Source organism: Saccopteryx leptura, chromosome 2 (genome assembly GCF_036850995.1).
Source record: "Saccopteryx leptura isolate mSacLep1 chromosome 2, mSacLep1_pri_phased_curated, whole genome shotgun sequence".
NCBI classification, from domain to species: domain Eukaryota; kingdom Metazoa; phylum Chordata; class Mammalia; order Chiroptera; family Emballonuridae; genus Saccopteryx; species Saccopteryx leptura.
This window is the reverse complement of record NC_089504.1, coordinates 114370672-114391604: the sequence shown is the minus strand read 5'-3', so window position 1 is coordinate 114391604 and position 20933 is coordinate 114370672. Positions and strand designations below refer to the sequence as shown.

At 54.0% G+C, this 20933-nt stretch overlaps 1 protein-coding gene across 4 annotated transcripts in view; it reads right to left on the bottom strand.

Moving 5' to 3' along the window:
* Window positions 1–20933, bottom strand: part of TEAD4 (TEA domain transcription factor 4) — an 81763-nt gene that overhangs the window by 22523 nt on the left and 38307 nt on the right. For 3 of the 4 annotated variants that reach the window (XM_066368590.1, XM_066368589.1, XM_066368592.1), the window contains 5 exons: window positions 8640–8704; window positions 8101–8163; window positions 3878–4006; window positions 2773–2816; window positions 2205–2260 (listed from right to left, as the gene is read on the bottom strand). In XM_066368590.1, the coding sequence (XP_066224687.1) occupies window positions 2205–2260; window positions 2773–2816; window positions 3878–4006; window positions 8101–8163; window positions 8640–8704 (357 nt within the window). The remainder of the gene's footprint in view (window positions 1–2204; window positions 2261–2772; window positions 2817–3877; window positions 4007–8100; window positions 8164–8639; window positions 8705–20933) is intronic. The other variant, XM_066368591.1, reaches the window with a different exon arrangement.

The following is a 20933-nucleotide window of genomic DNA, read 5'->3' as shown; positions in this document are numbered from 1 at the left end:
TTCACTGCTGTCTCTCCAGCACCCAAAACAGAGCCTGGCCCAGAAAAGGAACTCTGATACAGGTTTGCTGATAAAAGAAGTCATGAACGGGATAAAATTTGACAAGGGATGCACTAAGCACCAAGAGGAGCCCCTGGTCCAATCTGGGGATGGTTAGAAAAGTTTCCTCCAAAGAAGGCGATGCTTGAAAGAAGTTACGAAGCAGAAGTAGGCAGCAGCAGGGGAAGCCAGGGGCAGGGAACGGCATTCTGAGCAGAGGACACAGCAGAGGCCAAGACCTGGAGGCTGTGAGGGGCTCTGTGAGTCTGGAGCCTCAGGTCTGCGGCAGAAATGGAGAGAAGGGCGGTGTGCACCAGTGGCAGGCAGCAAGTATGAATTTTGGCCTGAGAGTTCAGGAGAGTGACAGACCTTAAGCAGGGCAGTGACATGCTCAGATCCTCATTTCTGAAAGATCTGTTCTGGCCTGGAGGAAGGGCAGGCAGGGCTGAGGCAGACCTGACGCACAGTCCCTGTGGGACCTGAACTGAAGCAGTGCGGCAGAGCGAAGAGGAGGGGACACAGTGGGGACAGGAAGCGAGCTGAAGCCCAGGCCTTGGTGACTGAGGGAACAGAGAGCAGTGAGGCCAACCTCTCGCTGACAGCCCAGTGTCCCAGGCAGGGAGTCTGATGAACGGAGGCCCCATGTGCTCAGGGTGGAGGAAGGAATCGGAGGCGCATCCATAGTCAGAGGGATGGGTGGGGACGTTGCTGGACAGACACGTTAGCCTGTGCTTACTGTACGAGCTGAGTTACTCGTTTGTGCAAGCACTGCTTACTGAGGAACTGCTGAGTGCCGGACGGGATGGAGTACACTGAGGGCACGGACCGATCGGTCGGTCACACTGCCCTGACACAGAGCTGACGACAGTCAGGAGCTAGGTGGGGGGGAGTGCACAGTGTGCTCAGGCGCCAACAGCAGGGTGCCTACTCTGGGAGAGAACAGGGAGAGGAACAGTAGGGAGGGGAGCCTGAGCCAGAGCCCAGAGGCAGACAGGGGTGGTGCTGGGGAACGGAGAAGGGGAGGGAGAGGGGGAGGGCGAGGTTCACAGAAGAACACGGTAAGTCCCACCAGTGTAGACTGACTGTCTCCTGAAGTCACCAGAGAGACATTAGAGGGTTTTACGCCTCGAAGCAACATGGTGAGTTAAAAAGACCGCTAGGTGAATGACGGTGAAGAGAAGGGACTGGAAGCCAACTGGATAAGAGGCTGCTGCAGTAATCGAGGCGAGATCTAGGAAGGCCTGAGCCAAGACAGGGGCCAGTGCGGCGAGGCCAGGAGAGGGCGGACTGCCCGGGGCTGGGAGAGAGCAGAGCTGAGGAGTCTGGACAGCGCAGGGCGGCTCTCAGAGCAGGAAGGGCGGCCCAGGATGTGGGCGGGGTCATTCCCCAAGCCAGAAACGGTGCTGAAGGGCTGGGACCCCGTCTGGCCTGCAGAGTGGAAAACGCTAAGGGATGCTCATGAGAAAGAGGCAAGGACAAAGCTGGTCCCCTGAGCAGCTCCGGGCCTATTCCTCCGCTAACAAGGTTTCCTTCTCCGGGCTGGGAAGTCTGAAGGAATCCAGGGTCACCAAGAGGGAGGCCTTCTCAGCAGCCAACGTATATGGGGGCACACATGCAGCACTCAGGGGTGGCGGAGGAACAGCTGCATGGGGACAGGCGCTGCCCTTTAAACTGCGTGTGCCCCTGGAAGCCTGAGCCAGGCTGGGAGAGACCGCAGGCAAGCCGGGGGTCAGGGGGCGTCCGGCTGCCAGGCGCCCAGGGCTTGGGGACAGGCGCTGCCCTTTAAACTGCGTGTGCCCCTGGAAGCCTGAGCCAGGCTGGGAGAGACCGCAGGCAAGCCGAGGGGCAGGGGGCGTCTGGCTGTCAGGCGCCCAGGGCTTGGGGACAGGCGCTGCCCTTTAAACTGCGTGTGCCCCTGGAAGCCTGAGCCAGGCTGGGAGAGACCGCAGGCAAGCCGGGGGTCAGGGGGCGTCCGGCTGCCAGGCGCCCAGGGCTTGGGGACAGGCGCTGCCCTTTAAACTGCGTGTGCCCCCGGAAGCCTGAGCCAGGCTGGGAGAGACCGCAGGCAAGCCGGGGGGGCAGGGGCGTCTGCTGCCAGGCGCCCAGGGCTTGGGGGCAGGAGCTGCAGGGGTGTGATGGGTGAGGAGCTGTGTCTGCCGACCCACCTGGCAGAGGCAGCGAAGGCTGGACAGTGTAGGTTTGTTGAGAGAAAGGTTTCACACTGCGGGAGACAGGAGAGAGGAGGTGTAAGCTTTGGGCAGGGTGCAGCCCCAGAGCCTCAAGCAGTGTCCAGCGCTATCTGTGTGGCTGGCCCTGGTGGTCTGGTCATCAGGGGCCTCGGTGGGCTTTGGTCTCCCACTTCCTTCCTGCCCACTCCCTCAGGTTTTACGGTTGATCCACAAAACCAGCGTGTCAACTATAAAATCCACACTTCCCATCCCGCCCTCCCAGGCCAGCTGAGCCCTGGTTCTGAGCCTACTTCCCTTGGGGTCCCAAGCTCTGGCCCTGCAGCACCATGGACAGACTGGTGTGTTGGCAAATGCCGCCCCAGGTGTCTACAACGTAGCCTGAGCTGCTGCCTGACAGCAGGAGAGCCTGATCCCCAAGCTCAAGGTCGTAGTAAAATGTGGGCCCAGCCTGCAGCCCTGTCCCACCCTGGGGCCAAGCATCCACATCTTAAGTTTACGGACTCAAGTTCAGGTCAGAGAGCAATTGGTTGCAGGCCATACTCACTCATGGGATGTTCCGGCTTGGCCTGGCAAAGCTCCTTGCCAAAACTGAGGAGGCAAAGAGCACAGAGTCAGCATCGCCCACGTGCCTGAGGGCCTGGTGTGGGGAGACAGTGCAGTGGTCTCCGCAGCAGCCTGGACCAGAACTTGGCAGGGAGAGAGTTACTTGGCTACAGCAGAGTCCCGGCGTGGATCTCAAGGAATTCTAGCCTCTGGCCATGCTCTGTTGACGTGGTGTTCCACAGGAGAAACACCCCGTTCGGTAAACAGCATCTCGTATTCCTCGAATAGGGACAGACCCACAATGCAGAGCAGCAAGTGAGGCTCCCAACAGTCCTCGAGTCAGGAAACCGATTTAGTTCTAAGTGCCCCAAACTTACGCACCGAATCACTTTGTGTCATATCTACCCAGGCGTTCTGTGGACGAGCGCCCCCTGGAACGCCCTTTGAGAAGATGCTAGACAAGAGCTTCACCAAGCACAGAACAGGGACTGTCACCGCCCCGAGGGCAACTGCTGAAGACCCATTTAGTCCCTACAGCCAAGAAAACCCTGTGAGGACACAGCCCTGAAAAGGAGGAGCCTTTCTGGACGATTCCAAAAGTGTGACCAACTTGGCCATGGCCCAGACGCCAGTTCTGAGGCCGAAACATTTAAAATTCGCACAGGAGTTTGTTTGCAGACACGAGCCCTCCAGCGAGGAGGAGGGCAGTGCTGAGCAACTGCGGGAGCAGCAGGGGGAGGAACACTCCAGGTCAGGCTGGTGCTGCACCAGAGCCTCCGCTTCAACCCCTGTCCCTGGGGCCTCAGCTTCCCCCTCTGTAAATTGGGCCAACTCTGTAGAGCTTCCCGGGTGGTCAGCTAATGGGGGCAGCATATCCCGTGTGTAGGTCTGCTGTGTCCCCAGGAAGGTGGTTCCAATACCAGCTGGGCCAAGCTGTGACCCAGCATGTCGTTCGGTCCTTGGTCCCTCCTTCCCCCTGACTCTCCTGGCCTGAGTGGGCTCAAGTGAGAGAAATGTGGTCTGGCCAGTGCTCCGGTTCTGCAGAAGGGGGAGGAGCGAGAAGGAGAGGGCTGGTTTGGCCTCTGGCGCCAGGCAGCCCCACTTACCCCTGAGACTGCTGGGCAGCCAGGGCCCCGGGCGAGGGCCATTTTACTGTGGAAGGCTGTGGCGGAGATGATCTGGGCGGACGACATGGCAGCCATGCTCTGCAGGGCCTTGTCCTTAGCTGCCTGATCCTGGGGGAAGACAGCAGGAGGGACACCCTCAGCAGCGGTCGCCCCGGCAGGCTGAGGTAAGGGCAGGGAGGACCTGTGGTCAGGGAAGCTGTCCCACTGTCGGTGGCCACAGCCCTGGACTAGGCCCCAGGGGACCAGGCTTCTGTCCTTGCAATCTATTACTTTGTTTTGTGACTTTGAGCAAGTCACGTGGTTTCCTGAACCAATTTCTTTCTCATCTGTCCAAGAAGCTTAATACTAGCCCTGCCTATTTGATCACCACTTAGACTTTGGAGACCATCTGCTAGATCATATCTTTCAATTTACTAACCACAGGGACACCTTGAAAACAGGGACCTTGTATTTATTTATTTTCCAGACCAAAAAGCAATTTGTTATTCAAGTATAGTTGGCATACAATCGTATCTTAATTTCAGGTGTACAAAATAGTGATTTGACATTTATATACCTTACGGTATCATCTCCACACTAAGCCTACTAACCATGTGTCGCAATACACAGTTATCACAATACTGTTGACTCTGTTCACTGTGCCGTACACTGCATCGCTGTGGTTGATTGACTTGATAACCCTTTCACCCGTTCCCCAACCCCTCCCCTCTGGTGACACCAGTTGAGAACAGGAACTTTTTAATCCTTGCTCACCTCCACAATACTGGTGGCTCAGACAGCACCCAGCTCATGGCAGATTGCACATAATTACCTGTTGAATCCCCTTTGAATGTGCAGGAGGGCCATCCTTGGTCACACGGACTGTTGGGAGGCACGGACAGTCTCTTGTGACCCCACCTGTCTCAGTTCTGCCCTGTGGGTCTCCCCTGCATGGCAGAACTCTCTACCTTTTACAGATAAGAGTACAAACACTAGCTGTCTGCCCTCCACGGGTCCAACTTGAAGAATGGATTCACCTTACCCAGGCTCTGAACAAAAAAGCACTCATGACACTGTTAATAATTATAACAGTATTGCCTGGACAGTGGTGGTGCAATGGATAGAGCATTGGCCTGGGACACTGAGGTCCCCAGTTCAAAATGCCCCAAGAGTGCCGGCATCGATATGATCCCAAGGTCACTGGTTTTAGCCCCCTCACCCACCCGCGTCAAGGCATGTATGAGAAGCAATCAATGAACAACTAAAGTGATACAACTATGAGTTGATGCTTCTCGAATTTCTCTCCTCCCTCACTCTCCTTGTTCCTGTCTTTCTCTCTCTCTCTCAAATAAATAGTGTATATATTTATAAAAAAAATTTAAAAAATAATAATAGCATTAATAGTTGTTTATACTTATATAAGCCTGGTTCCTATCCTGAGCACTCCGATGAGACAACATTCTGTATTTCAAAAAGTCTAATGGGAATTGTGTCTTTGTCCAAAACAAGACCACATATATAGACTGGAATTATTCTGTGTGTGGAGCTTTACTGGGGCTGAAAAGTTGGATCATATCAACTCAAAAGCTCCAGAAATTCTGTTTTAGGAGAAAAAGAAGTATTATTTAATCCAGACCTGTCCCAAGTGATAAACAAGTTAAGATGGATAAAGGTCCATGTGACTTACAGGCGTTTCTGCACCATAATTTCACTCAGTCCTCACAGCCCCCTGAGGTAGATATCACCATGGCCTCTCCATGGTGTGAGGCTCCAATGGTCCAGGTAACACACCCAGCATGCCGGCACCATGTGCTTGTGGAGCCAGAACACAGCAAAAGGCCCTTCCTCTCAGACCATTTATGCTCATGTGGCACAAGCTGGCCCACAAAAGGTCAAGAACACTATCTCACTTTGATACTCAACATCACAGCACTCCTGTGAGGCTAGCAGGACCAGAAGGATCCCTGTTTTAAGATGAAGAAACTGAGGCTCAGAGAATTTAGGTGACTAAGGTGCTGATGGTAGTGATGGTCAGCCCTCTGAGCTTGGTCCAGGGTGGCACATCAGCTCACCTCTAGACCCCTGCAGGCCCAGGGGGCTGAGTAAACAGGCGACAAGGGGTATGTCAGGATTTGACAGCATGTGTATATACCACAGAGGGCACGCGACCCCTCCCAAGTGGTGGGGAGCTAGCTAATAATCAGCATAAGGTGTGCTTCTTCCCAAGGACACCTGCACTGTGCAGAGGGAAAAGCCAAGCCTGCCCTGGTCGGCCAGCCCAGGCCCCGCCCACCCAGGAGGACAAGAAGGATGGCCGGCCGTACCCCAGAGAGCCTGCAGACCCTGCAGTTACAACTGATCAGAAGGCGGGAGAGCTCCACCCACGCAACTCGCACCCCTCCCTGGATAGCTGATCTCCACAAGCCACTGGGCTCAGGGAGCCGCATCCTCGGCGGTTAGGGCGGGGTCGAGGGAAGTGAGAAGGACATTATGGGGAGTGACGTCAGTGGCCAGGCTACAGAGCCAAGGAGTCACTGAATTTTGGGGGGAGAATCTCAATACTACCTCGCTTAACCCTGTCATTACAGAAAGGGAGACAGCGTGGAGCTCAAGAAGAGGCAGTGACTCGCCTAAGCTCACAAAGCCCAGGCCAGGGCCAGGCCAGACCAAGCCTGAAACCCAGAGGATTTCTACCTGACCTGCTGAGACCCATCTGAGAATATGACGAAATCCTCAGACCAACCTCCATGGGGAAACACATATACATGAAAATCTGCATATTATTTAAGGGGGCTCATGGCTCCCTTGATGTCTGTCCAGCTGTCCACTGAAGGCTGTCCCTAGGCCCCAAGTTAGAGCCTATGGACAAGGACTGGACAGGCGCCATTCCTCCAAGCAAACGTGAGCCGTACAGCCAGGCCCCGAAGGAATGACAAGTTCCCCTCGATGACTCTAAACGGAACACTGGAAAGTCTGTTCACCATTCTGCTCCCTGCCCAGGGTCCCAGTGAGTCAGAGGCAGACCAGAGAGGGAAAATGAGGGGTTAGCTGGGCTCCAGGACCCTTGTGGTGGGCTGGAGGTCAATGTGCAAGCTGATGGGAGGGTCAACAGCTGAGGCCCAGCCAGCTGTCCAGGGACCAAGGGGACGGGGACAGCTGGGCTGCTGGCAGGAGGAACAGAGCTGAGCAGGCAGTGTGTGCCTTCCTGGGAGCTCCCACCCACTCGTTCAGATCCTCCAGACACAGGGTCATGAACTACTAGGGCCACACAGGACCTCTGAGGCCAACTAGTCCAGGGCTTTTAAACTGGGTTCTTAGGTACTTTGGGGCTCAAGAGCCATAGTGAGAGGTAACTAGAAGGAGGGGTCTCTGGCCTCTGGTCTGCTCCTCACCAGACTAGCGTTGACCAAGAGTAGCTCCTTTGATAACATGTCGGGGTGAGATTGTGTTGGAGGGGAACAAAGGGGTTTCTACTGCTTTAAAAAGAATGTAAACTGATGGTCTTAGTCTAATGCTCCCAAATATCAGCTCTTCCTACTAAGTAGCTGGGCGGACTCTGCTGTTAACACCTTTGTGATGTGGTGCTTCCCACTAGTATTCACAAGTGCCCCTGGTCCCAGGGTCTGAGAGGCCCGAGCCTGTGGGGGGCAGGGCTGCCCCAAGGGGAATGCTGCCAGCAGCTGGTCCTCCACAGTGGAGTCACCTGTCACTTGGCCCTCAAGGAGGGGCAGGAATTGCCATCCCCAGAGAGCAAGGCGTGGGAAGGAATTCCACCTGCTCCCACAGTAGCATCAACACCCCCGTGCCTAGCAGTGCCTTCCATGACTGCCCACCCTGCAGGCTCTGGATGATGGCACTAGCCAGGGGCTCAAAAAGGTCTTCAAGGGGTGGAGTCTAAGAGGGTGACCTGCTGAGGGCACTGCCCCTGAGGGCAGGGGAGCACAGCAGAAGACTGGCCTGTGGCCCCCTGGATGCTGTGGAGCCTGGCAGTCTCACACACGGCTCCAAGGTCAAGTGTCCCTCCCCGTGTGGACAGACGTTATAGGCTGAACAGCACTTGCATTAATACCAAGAAGCACACGGCTCCATACACAGCAGTCAATCTCTGAACACACGAGAAAACTTTGCTTGCTGGAAAAAGAGCTCCAACTTTCTGGAAGCAGCCCCATCAGTGCCCTAGGAAGCAGCCCCATCCTTCCTCCCACAGCTGCCATTGGCCTTACCTTTAGCTTGGCCTGGATCTCACGGGCTTTGCGACGAGCCAGCACCTGGATGTGGCTGGAGACCTATGGCAAGAAGAGAGGGCTCCTGACCCCACTTCCCAGGCGACCTGCACTCCCCATCCTGGCTCTCTGACCCTCCGCCCTCCACAGCCTCCATACACATCTGTGGACTGAATGAATAAATGGACACACGGATGAACGGAGGGAAGGTCCGTCAATGACGGGCCCTCAGTTCTGGCTAGCCCGGCTAATCCAGAATCGGGCAGTAAATAAAGTGCGGTGCGCGTGCTTTTTGTCCTGCTCTCTGGTGTCCGGGAGGAGGGCTGGGAGGGGACTGCTCACTCCCCAGGAAGGTGAGGGATTTCCTCCAGGCAATGGCAGCAGGGACAGCAGCGAAAGTTAACTGTCGGAGACAACCCAGCCGAGCCAGCCCCACGGTGGGCCCACACCTGGTCCTGAGGAGGCCCTGGCCCGCCTTGGGCACAGGCTGGTGCTGGGGTACCTGTCTGGGGGGCGCATGCCTGTCTCCCAGGGCCCACCTGCTTCCTGGTGCGGGTCTTCCCTGTCCGGAGCTTGATGTAGCGGGCAATCAGCTCATTTCGACCTGTAGAGACACCAAGAGCCATCAATGGGAGGGGATGGACAGAAGGCAGGCACACGAGAGGGTCTGCGATGTCCCTTCCTGCACCCTCTGCCCACCTCCAGCTGGTACTTGGGGTGAGGACTCTGCACGTTCCCTCCTGCTATCCTGGGACCCCAGGATCTCCCAGCAGCAAGAGGAAGGTGAGGCTTCACTGGGGGACTGGTGACCTGACAAAAGGCGGTGCCAGGGACACAGGCCTCCTGATGGACACACAGCTCGAGGAGCCCTCTCAGAGCCTCCCTCCTCATCCTCACCGGCCGCCTCGCCTCCTCACCTCCGCCCAGCAGCTGCCTCTGCTCCAACCTCCTCCTGGGCCTTCTGCACATTGGGGGGGGGGGTGTGTGTGTGTGTGCAAGGAAGTGCCTGGGCCTGGGCTGGGCCTTCCCCTGTGCAGCTCTCCCCCCCTCCATAAATGAGCAGGATGTCTGGTCCTGTCTGTGGGCAGCAGGGAGCATGGGGAAATTAAGTGCTGAGACACTGAGTGTCCTCAAAGCTCAAAGAGGCCCGAGGTCCTTAACTTAAAACCCAGACCGGTCGCATTTCCAGCTCCATGGCTCTGGATGGACCAGTCAACAGGTAATAACGAGGTCATGATCACCCTGCCCAGCCTCCTAGAGACTGATGCTACATCTGAGAGATCTGAGAACTGGAAGGAACCACCCATGTACCCTCCTATCATGAATGAGATTAAGAGAAGGGGTTCCCTGTGTCAGAGAGCTCACCACCTAGCTGAGGAGAGACGTGTGCCCACACAATGGCTCCAGCTGGTGCTACGGACAGGCAACATGCAGTGTGTCCTGAGGACGAGGGGTCAGTTCAGGCTGGGTGGTCAGGTGAGCCTTCAGCTGGACCTTGACCACTGGGAGGATCAGACCATAAAGAAGGGAACTGGGTCAGGGAGAGGGAGGGCGAGAGAGTCTGAGCGGCAGCTATCACTTCCTTGCTTCACTCTGGGGCCCAAGGACACAGCTGCCACCCTGCTCTAACCCCCAGGGCCTTGCTGGGCTCCAGGGCTGTGGCTGCGAGGAAGGAAGCTGCGGATGCAGAGGGAGGCGGGACGAGTGGGCTACCTGCCACCTGGGTTGTAAAAAGAGAGCACAGCCAAGGCCACGCTGGCCCCCCGGCTGACCTTTCCCCACTGCCAAGGCTGAATTAACAGGCCACCCTCAGAAGGTCTCGTCTGCCAGAAAGACCTGCTGGTCTGGAAGCTCTGGCCTGTCTGTCAGGGTGAAGGGTAGGGGAGCCAACCCTGGGGACACTGCCCCATGGGCTGGTCTGCATCTAAAACTGAGGTCCAGCAAGATCTCTCTTCTCAAAGCTTTCCAAGGCAAGTATGCCACAGGCTCCTTCAGTGTCCAGCAAATGTCCTACCCTATGTCTAACTACAGGCACTCATGCTGCAGTTATGAAATGTGTTTTCACTGGCAAGAGAGCAAAGTCATCCCCACTGGGGACTGAGAACGGGTCACAGAACTGGGAGCTGGGAGCCAGGCTCTAGCCCAGAAGCTCCACACACAAACTATAGGTCCCCTGCAAGTCAGGTCCTCTGTGTACCTTCAACCAGCCTTCTCTCTCTTCATCAAGACCCTTTAAAAGTTTACACCTAGTCTGACCAGGAAGTGTTGCAGTGGATAAAACATCACACTGGGACGCGGAGGACCCAGGTTTGAAACCCTGAGGTCGCCGGCTGGAGCACGGGCTCACCAGCTTGAGTGCAGAGTTGCTGGCTTCAGTGTGGGATCACAGACATGATCCCATGGTTGCTGGCTTGAGCACAAAGGTCGCTGGCTTGAAGCCCAAGGTCACTGGCTTGAGTAATGGGTTACTCGCTCTACTGTAGCCCCCACCCCCGGGTCAAGGCACATATGAGAAAGCAATCTTTGAACAACTAAGGTGCTATCACGAAGAGAGATGCTTCTACCAGTCTATCTTTCTCCCTTCCTGTCTGTCCCTATCTGTCCCTCTCTCTGATTTTCTCTCTGTCAAAAATAAGTTCACACCTAGATTTTTCCAACCAAAATTTTACAAACTTAGAAAACAGACTTTATGTTTGTTAATGAGAGCTCTCTATGGATCAGTTTCCTGTTCTGTAAAATGAAGGTAAAATTTCCCAGGCCCAGACAGTCTAGTGCAGAGACCAGTCCAGGGGAAGAGCGAGGGCAGAGGGAAGGTTCCTGAGAGTCAGGAGGTTTAGTTACAATGCTGATGATGTGGAGTTGAGCAGGGCAAGCTGGAGGGTCTTGGGGCTGGTAGGAAAGCTGGAGGGAGGGGGAAGGCAGGGGACACTAGTTTGAAGGGACTTTAAATACCTCCAGGATATGGTTCTAGTCTGCTTTTCTAGCCCATACCTTGTACAAAGGGAGCAGCTTCTCAATTCTCTGTCTTTTCCCGTTAGATTCCCAACAGCTCAGAGGAAGGGGCCACATCTCTAATACCTGGCACCTCTTTATTGAATGAATGAATGAGTCCACTAGCAAATCCTGATGACTATCTTCTGACTATATCTAGAATCCAGCCACTTCTCATCACCTCACCTCACTTCTCATCCAATGCCACACTCCTCATCCCTGCTCTCTGGCCTGGTCCTTTTTTTTTCTTTTTTCCTGAAGCTGGAAACGGGGAGGCAGTCAGACAGACTCGCGCATGCGCCCGACCAGGATCCACCCACCACGCCCACCAGGGGGCGATGCTCTGTTGCCACCAGAGCCACTCTAGCGCCTGAGGCAGAGGCCAAGGAGCCATCCCCAGCGCCCGGGCCATCTTTGCTCCAATGGAGCCTCGCTGCGGGAGGGGAAGAGAGAGACAGAGAGGAAGGAGAGGGGGAGGGGTGGAGAAGCAGATGGGCGCTTCTCCTGTGTGCCCTGGCCGGGAATCAAACCCGGGACTTCCGCATGTCAGGCTGACGCTCTACCACTGAGCCAACTGGCCAGGGCCTGGCTTGGTCTCTTGAAAGCCTTCTACCTGAATTCCCTGATCCCTGTCTATTCTCAACACTGTGGCCACAGCAATCCTGGTGCTAAAACACTGTCCAATGGCTTCCCATCTCACTCAGATTAAAAGTGTTTAAGCCCTTATAATGTCTGGAAGCCCCTCTCTGATCTCGTGCCACCCACCACCGGGTCTCCAGGATGTTCCTGGAACATGCCAGGCTCACTCCTGCCTCAAGGCCCTTGTGTGTCCTATACTCTATCTACCCCAAAAACCCACACGCTACTGATGGCTTCTTTGCTCAGATGCCATTGTCGTGGGGACATCTTCCTTGAACACCCCACTAAAAGCTGAGATGACTTCCCACTTAACCTTTACTACCTACAGTCTTCACTGATCTCCACAGCACCTTCTAACACACCATTTGATCAACTTACTCTTTTAAAGCACTGTCCTAACTCCACTCTCATCAGAGGAAAGCTCCTAGGACAGGGGTTTTTCACTATTTACTTATTTATACCCTACACCAGGGGTAGTCAACCTTTTTATATGATACCTACCGCCCACTTTTGTATCTCTGTTAGTAGTAAAACTTTCTAACCGCCCACCAGTTCCACAGTAATGGTGATTTATAAAGTAGGGAAGTAACTTTACTTTATAAAATTTATAAAGCAGAGTTAAAGCATATAATAATAATAATTACTTACCAAGTACTTTATGTCGGATTTTCGCTAAGTTTGGCAGAATAAATCTTTATAAAACAACTTCCTATAGTTAAATCTATCTTTTTATTTATACTTTGGTTGCTCCGCTACCACCCACCATGAAAGCTGGAATGCCCACTAGTGGGCGGTAGGGACCAGGTTGACTACCACTGCCCTACACCTACCTAGACACTGCCTGCACATAGTAGGCTCCCGATAAACATTTGTTAAATGAGTGACAAGGGAAAGATTGTGGGTTAAATAAAAGGAATAACCTTGTACTTCTGATTATCCCAACAAAATTTTCAAAGTGTTTTCTTATCCTGGTCTCATCCGAGTCTCTCTATACAAGTGCAAATCCAGATTTTTGTGGTGCCTAAAGCATCTAAAATTTGGAAGGTTCTCTTTGAGAAAAATAATTTAAAATACAAATACAAAATTAAGTTAAAATCATTTTACTTGTTTCTTTGGGGGGGGGGTTAAGATTTTAGGTTAAGATGGAGATGTTCACTCTCTTGACAGTGGTAATAACTTCACAGGTGTGTAACATCTGTCAAAACTTGTCATATTGTTCAGTTCAAATATGTCTAGTTTAGTGTACAGCAACTGTACTTTAGTAAAAGCACTTTACACATTTACATTAAATATAAAAAGTTGAGGAGTCCTAAAACATAAGCCTCATTTAACTTTATAGAAAACCCACTTCCTACATACAAAACAGTAGGCAATTATACCTGTTTGCCAGATGAGGAAACTGAGGTCAGAAAATCTCACCCAAATCATCCACCAGCAGATCTGGGACTAACTGTCTGGGTCTGAGTCCTGGCTCAGCCACTGCAAGGGAAGGTGCTTAGGGAACGGGAGTCTTGCCTGGCCCCTACACAGTGGTGTTTCCTTTGCAGCAGCTGACAGCGCCGTGCCCACCACCTGCGATGTCCCTTCCAGACACCTCAGAAGACCCGTCCTCTGGGCAAAGAGCCCCCGGACGTAAAGACGGAGCCCCACCCAGCCCCAACCCCACCTGCTGCCCTCTGCTGCAGCGTTCAGGAGCTCTGCTACCTGCTGGGCCGTCTCGGCCATGGGTGAGAGGCCAGCAGCGGGGCCAAGGAGCCAGACCGGAGGGGCCCAAGTCAGGCTAAGCCGGCTGTGCATTTTTCAGATTGCACTTCTTCCCTCCCTCTTGCTGGAGCTGCACCCTGCTCTCCTGGCTGGCTCATCCCGACCACTTCCACCCAGTCTCGTTCTGCTTACTGGAGGTGATGCTAGTGGTTGAGAATTCCCTCCTGGGTGGGAGTGAAGTGCTGGGTTTCTGTGGGTGTACTGAGCCAAGAGGGACCAAACAGCTTCCTTCCTGTAACCAGAGGTCCTTCAGAGGTCAACCCGGCCACTCAACGGCCTCCAGGCCAGCTGGCCTCTGATCCATGCTGACATCTACACAGGGATCTGCTGCAGTTTTTCATTCTTGTAATAACAGTAACAATAATGACCATTTACTGAGCACTTCCATGCACCAGGCATGTGTGCAAACAAAGAATGTATACTCTAAGCTTTACTTACATTCACCTTTTTAATCTCCACACCTCTGTGAGGCCGGTACATCACTCCCTTCCACAGACAGGGAAATGGAGGCACAGAGAGGTTCAGAACTTGTTCAAGGTCACAGGCCAGCAAGTGTTTGAGATTCAAATCCATGCAGTCTGGTTCCAAAGCCCACCTCTTAACTACTGCAGAGCATCATTTGTATTTAACATGGGATTGAGGGCCATCTCTCCCCAGAAGCAGGGGCTAGAGCAGGTAACCCCAGAGGTCCTATCTAGCCTAAGGAAGAAGAAACTGAGGCCCAGAGAGAGAAAGTGATTTTGATCAACAGTACTCCATTTCTTGGTGTCCCAGGGGCCACAAAATATCCACTCCAAGGCTTCCCAACTATGACACAACGACTGCTTTTTCCTATGGGTGTCCTCCCCTGGCTGGGCAGGTAGCTTCTTCTGCAAGACACTGTTCTGTACCTCTTCTCTGCATCAACCCCCAATCCTCTGGGTCTCTGTGTGAAGTCAGTCCTTGTGGATGTCTGACTGCCCCTTACCCTGACCCAGGTCCTGGAGAGCCAACTATGCCCTGCCCACCTGTTGTCATTCTCTCACGGACAGTGGTACCCAGAGCTGATGAAAGACTCTGGGTCCCAGATAATGTAGGCAGCAGGAAGTGCACAGAGTCAGAGGCAGAAGCGGAGACAAGCAGGGAGCACAGGCCCAGAGAGGGAGCCCTGAAACCACAGTGAGGGCCAGCCGGGAAGAGCAAGGGCAGTTAAAGCCAGCAGGAAATCCAGGAGGCAGTGGGGGGGAAAGAGACCCATGTCTGTCCAAGCTCTGCCCCTAGCTGTGAAACCCCAGGCCTTCTCCACCCCGGGGGCTGAGAGCACATGCTGGGGCAGCAGGAGGCCAGCCTGGACCTTGGTGGAAACTACCGGGCAGCTGGGTTTTGCAGTGTGGCAGGTGGCTCTGGCCAACCCCAGAGAGGATCTGGGTGGGGTTGGGAAGGACGCTTGCACCAGACTGTGGCCCATCTGCCAGAGGACATGTGTCTAACAGCCCCCAGCTCACAAACATGCCCCACCCCAGCAGGGGTGAGGACTGCCAGTGGAGAAGGGAGTCTGGGCCCAGCCACAGGCTGAGGGTGGAGCATTCCCAACGCAGGGTTCACAGAGGTCACCACCACTTCCTCTCAACCTTCCCCACACACCCTGCCAGCCACCCCGGCTCTTCCGCATCCCTAATGACCACTAAAACTGTTATCCCACCTGCGGAATCCTGTCTGAGACAGGTCACCTCTGCATCGCCTTCCCCAGGGGTCCCCAAACTTTTTACACAGGGGGCCAGTTCACTGTCCCTCAGACCGTTGGAGGGCTGGACTATAAAAAAAAACTATGAACAAATCCCTATGCACACTGCACATATCTTATTTTAAAGTAAAAAAATAAAACAGGAACAAATACAATATTTAAAATAAAGAACAAGTAAATTTAAATCAACAAACTGACCAGTATTTCAATGGGAACTATGCTCCTCTCACTGACCACCAATGAAAGAGGTGCCCCTTCCAGAAGTGCGGCGGGGGCGGATAAATGGCCTCAGGGGGCCGCATGAGGCCCACAGGGCCGTAGTTTGGGGACCCCTGTCCTTCCCTCTGGGCCACAAACACATTCAACCACATAAAGTAAATAAATCACCTGCCACCTATCAGGTTGGTAAAGTCAGCTACTATTGTTCACATCTTAATAAGGTCCTGTTACAACTGAAGTTATTCTTCTTCAAAATGGGGATGGGCTGAGAACTTGCAGGAGCCCACTCTCACTGAGCTCCGCATTTCACCCCTGCAGGCCATGCAGAGGTGGGGGCCGGCCCTTCCTCCACAACCAGCCCTAATCCCAACGTCCAGGGATCAGCTGAAGCGATCAACACCTGCAGAAGGAGGAGGCTATTTGTGGAGAAACTTGTGCCTGAAGCCTGAGAAGGCAGTGATTAGGCCTGACATCTGAGCCATGACCACCATTGTCCCTAGAGGGCCTGAGGCTTCTGGTGAAATCCTACCCAGGCTTCAAGGCCACCGGTCCAAGAAGGTTCCTTGATCCCCTCCCAAGTGGGCATGCTCACTCCTGCCTCCAGGCCCTGGGGCACGGGGTCTGCACCTTTCTCACCGTCCTTGGCTCAAGTCCCTGAGCTCTTGTCTGACTCCCTCAGCCAACGTGAGCTCCCGGGAGCGGGCAGCTCAACACCCTGCACTGTTCACAGGCCCCTCTGTGTGCTCTCATCCCAGCTGCACCACCAAATGGCGGAGTCTTCTTTCAATATATACAAAAATGGTGCAGCTGCTGTGGAAGACAGTGTGGCGATTCCTCAAAAAAATTAAACACAGGCTTACCATGTGACCCAGCAATTCCACCTCTAGTTTTATACCCAAAAGAACTGAAAGCAGAAACTCGGGCACCTGTACATCCACGTTCACAGCGATAGTATTCATAACGGCCAAAAGGCAGAAGCACCCAAGTGTCCACCAGCAGATCATGGATAAACAGAATGCAGTCCATCCTTGCAATGGAGGATATAAACGAGGGCAGAATTCTGACACAGCCTACAGCATGGCTGGACCCTGAAGACACTGTGCGAAGTGAAATCAGCCCCGCACAGGACAAATACCGCACGATTCTACTTCTCCGGAGTATCTAAACAGTCAAACTCATAGACAGAAAACGGGATAGAAGTTACCAGGGCTAGAGAAGGGAAGGGGAGCCAGTGTTGCACTGGGTCCGGAGTTCCCGCCGGGTCGGAGGAAGCAGTTCTGGAGACAGATGGTGGTGAGGGCAGTGCAGCAGTGTGTGTACTTAATGCGACTGAACTTAAAAGTGGTTATGATGGTAAAATTTATGTAATGTGTATTTTTCCCCCCACAACAGAATATATAAATATACCTCTTCCCCCACCAAAAAAGGTAACACCATTATCCTACTTTACAAATGAGGAAACTGCTGCTGAGAAAGGTTAAACAGCTTGCCCAAGGTCACACTGGCTGCAGACATAGAGAGTGGATTTGAACCCAGGCTCACACCATCAGGCCCAGAAGCGCCAAGTCCGGGTTCTAGGCTGGGAAGGAGAACATGCAGGGAGCTGGAAGCCACAGGGGGACAAAGCAAAGAGCAGAGAAGGATCCAAGGAATGTGGCGGGGGGGGGGGGGGGGCTCAGACCTAGCTCTGTGTCCCATCATCTCAGTTTGACAAGAGCCCCAACCTGGGTCCAGTCCCTACTCTGCCTCTCAGCCGTGTGACACATTCAGAATGAGAGTCCCTAACTTCTGACAGTCCGTTATCACAGCGCCTTGCCCAGCACTCCCAAAATCATGCAAAGTCCCGCCTCCGGGCCAATGCTTGTTCTTGTCCCTTGCCTGCGCTCACATCACACCCTTCTACCAGTTCAAGCTCCACTTCCTTCCAGAAAACTTCCAAGATAACCCAGCCACCTGGTTTATTGGCTGTGTGCAATGTGTCATTCATTTGCTCTCCAAAGATGTTTCTCCTGCCTCCCCCTCCAGACTGTGAAGTCATAGAGAACACGGACCAGAGCCCTTGGCCCCAGCCTGGTTCAGAGTAGTGGGCACTTGATAAGAACTGACCAACTGCTAACCGGCATGGGCAGCCTGGGCCGTAGGCACCCCGTGAGACAAAGGAGAAGCGAGGGGAGAGGCATGCAGAGAAGAGAGGCAGGAAGATCGGGGAGACTTAAGAGCGACCTCCAGAAGGGCGAGACGCACGGGGGGCCGGAATGATGCACTGCGGAGATAGAGCCAGCCCAGCCTCTTGCGAGCAGGGGAGAAAGCAAGACAGCAGGGCCAGGGCAGAGTTGTCAGGAGCGGGCAGGAGGTGAGGGCACACGGAGGAGGGAAGTTGCCCCACGCTCACCTCTCTACCCCTGCCCATGGGGCCAGGGGCCAGGGGCCAGGCCTGGCTGAAGCAGGTCAGAATGACCAGCGTGTCAGTGCCAGGGCAAGGGTCACACAGTGACAGGGCAAAAATGCAAGCAGCCGTGAGCAGGAAAGGGCTAGGAGCCCCGCCTGGGAGCGGGTCCACAAGCGTGGGAGGCCTGGCTCAGAAATAACAGGCGCTAATCTGCCCTATGGCTCCGCGTGTCATCTGCATGTCTGCCTGGACATGGTCAGTGTGCTGCCTGGGTGTGCGGACCAGGGCTGAGAGCAGGCCTGATCCTGTCCTGAGTCTGCAGGTCCAGGTCCTTCCTCTGGGCACTCTGGAGTCAGTCTGTCCTTCCTTCTGACTGTGCCTGCTTCCCGCCTGCTGGTTCTCAGCTCGCACCACTGCCCCACCGGGCTGGCCCACCTGGAGTAACCTGAAGGCCTCTGGATGCAGGGAGTGGGCAAGTGGACAGACCAGGGCTCTTGGGGGCTCGGGCACATGAGGACAGCCAAAGTGGATCTTCAGAGAAGACGAGAAGACAGAGAGCAGCCTCAATAAGGGATGTCTAAGTTAGCTTGGCAGCTTGTCCCTCTTCCTCCTCCTCCCTAGGGTCCATCCCACACGCTGGGCTGAGCTCAGAGCTATATATACTGCCCAGCTGGACCACAGCCCCTGCTGAGGCCCCCCCCCCCCGGCCAACTCCCTGTGCAGTCCCGCCTTGGCCCAGACCCCACGCCTGATAAGAAGAGACGAGGTTAAGCCAGCACCTGGACCCCAGCAGGATCTGTACTCACACAGGACAGGTGCTGTGGGGGCTGGGTGAGGCATCAGACGCTGCCCAGCAGCCTCCAGCCCTGCCCAGAGCCTGACCCAACTGGGGCTGTGCTACGCAGAAGGCGAGGCAGGGAGAGGAGGGCAGCGGGTGGGAGGCTTTGTGCGGGTCAGAAGGGCCACTCAGGGCAATGGGGGGAGCACTGCGAGGAGGCGGGAGAACTGGGTTCCAGCCCCAGTTGTCCTGCTTACTGGGAGATTCTGGGAGAGACTCTGGGCTTCTCTGAGTTCTCTCTGCATCTGCAAGCACAGGTTATAATTCCGCCTTCCCTCAAAAAGGTTAAAAAGATCATGGATGTCAGAGGCCACTGAGTGCTCCTGTCTTCGCATACTTAAAAGGCTCCTGGCGTCAGCCTCTCTCCCTCTCCCAGGTCCTCCTCCGTGCCCTGCCTTGTCTTTCTGCACAGGGGACACCAACGTGGCCAGGACAGTTGGCCAGACATCGTTTTCACCCTGCTCCCCTCCTGTGAACAGTTCCAACCCAAGGCCTGTCGGAAGCCCGCAGGTGGCTCCGTCACAATCATCTGGTGAACAAAGATAAAGTCTCTTTCTTAACTTTTTCCTTCATAGGTCAAGTGAGGATAGAAATATCTACCCATAACAACTGAATAAAACTAAGATCCACCCAAATGTCCATCAACAGATGAATGGATAAACAAAACATGGTCTATCCATACAATAGAATATTATTGTCTTTAAAAGGAGAAAAATTCTGCCTGACCAGGCGGTGGCGCAGTGGATAGAGCATCGGCCTGGGACGCGGAGGACCCAGGTTTGAGACCCCGAGGTCACCAGCTTGAGTGTGGGCTCATCTGGTTTGAGCAAAGCTCACCAGCTTGGACCCAAGGTCGCTGACTTGAGCAAGGGATTACTCGGTCTGCTGAAGGCCCGCGGTCAAGGGACATATGAGAAAGCAATCAATGAACAACTAAGGTGTCGCAACGAAAAACTGATAATTGATGCTTCTCATCTCTCTCTGTTCATGTCTGTCTGTCCCTGTCTATCCCTCTCTTTGACTCTCTCTGTCCCTATAAAAAAAAATTTTTTTTTAAATAAAAGGAGGAAAATTCTAACACATGATGAATGATGAGGACACTGTGCTAAGTGAAATAAGCCAGACACGAAAAGACAAATGCTGTATGATTCCTGTGTATGAGGTACCCTAGAATAGTCATATCCATAGCGACAGAAAGTGGAGTGGCGGTTGCCAGGGGCTGGGGGGGATGTGTGTGTGAATGGAGAGTTCACGTTTAATGGGTGCCGAGGTTCAATTGGGGATAATTAAAAAGTTCTGGAGGTGGATGGTGGTGACGGTTGCACAACAATATGAATGTACTTCAGGCCACTGAACTATATACTAATGGTTAAAAAGGCCAATGTTATGTATATTTTGCCACGCACACAAAAAGAAACATCTCAGCACTGAGTCTGGAGACTGGCTCTCAAATAAATATCCGCTGATTCTGCCACATTCTGCCACCTCCACGGGCCTTCCTAGATACCCGCAGCAACCTCGGTGCTCTCCCTCTGCTGAACATCTCTGGCATGCCTGTTTGCCAGACAGTTTATCCCTAAAGCACAAAGACGTATCCTGCAAAGTGTCCTGGGCACACCGCACAGCTTCCCCAATGGGGAAGCTAAATAGCTCTCCAGCTAAACTGCTTGACCTCCCCTGCACACCTCTTGCCCCTTCTCCTCTCAGCTCATGATCAAGACCACCCTCTCTCCACCAAAGTCGCAGGAAGGGCCTAGGGTCCCAGAGTCTCCGTTCCTCACCAGCTCCAGGGGAATGGCCCGGGCAGAGCAGCCAATCCCACACCTGGCACCCAACAGGTGCTCCCTACACATCAGGTCCATGAAGCCTCCACAGGGGCCAAAAGTAAGAAGCAACCATCAGAAAAGGAAATGGTTAGAGTAGGAGCGGTACTGGGGCTGACCCAGGGCATGGGTGTCCACGGAAGTCAGAGACACGCTGTGGGAACCGAGCACAGCCACGGCGGAGGGCTGCTAAGGGGAGGTGAGCGGCTCACTGGTGACTGAGGAGCAGACCAAGGGTCCAGCTCAAAAGAAGCTTGCTGTGCTTTGTTTTGAACAAGTGAAAACAAAGAGCAGGCCTCGTTTTGGCCTCGTAGGGAAGGCTGTGAGTTAACGGCTACAGCAGATGGGCTACGAGAGCCATGGCTCCTGGGCCAGTAACAAACCGGATGTGAGTTTAGTCAGCTGAATTAAGTTCAATAGTGTCCCCTAAAAATTACTGTCCACCTA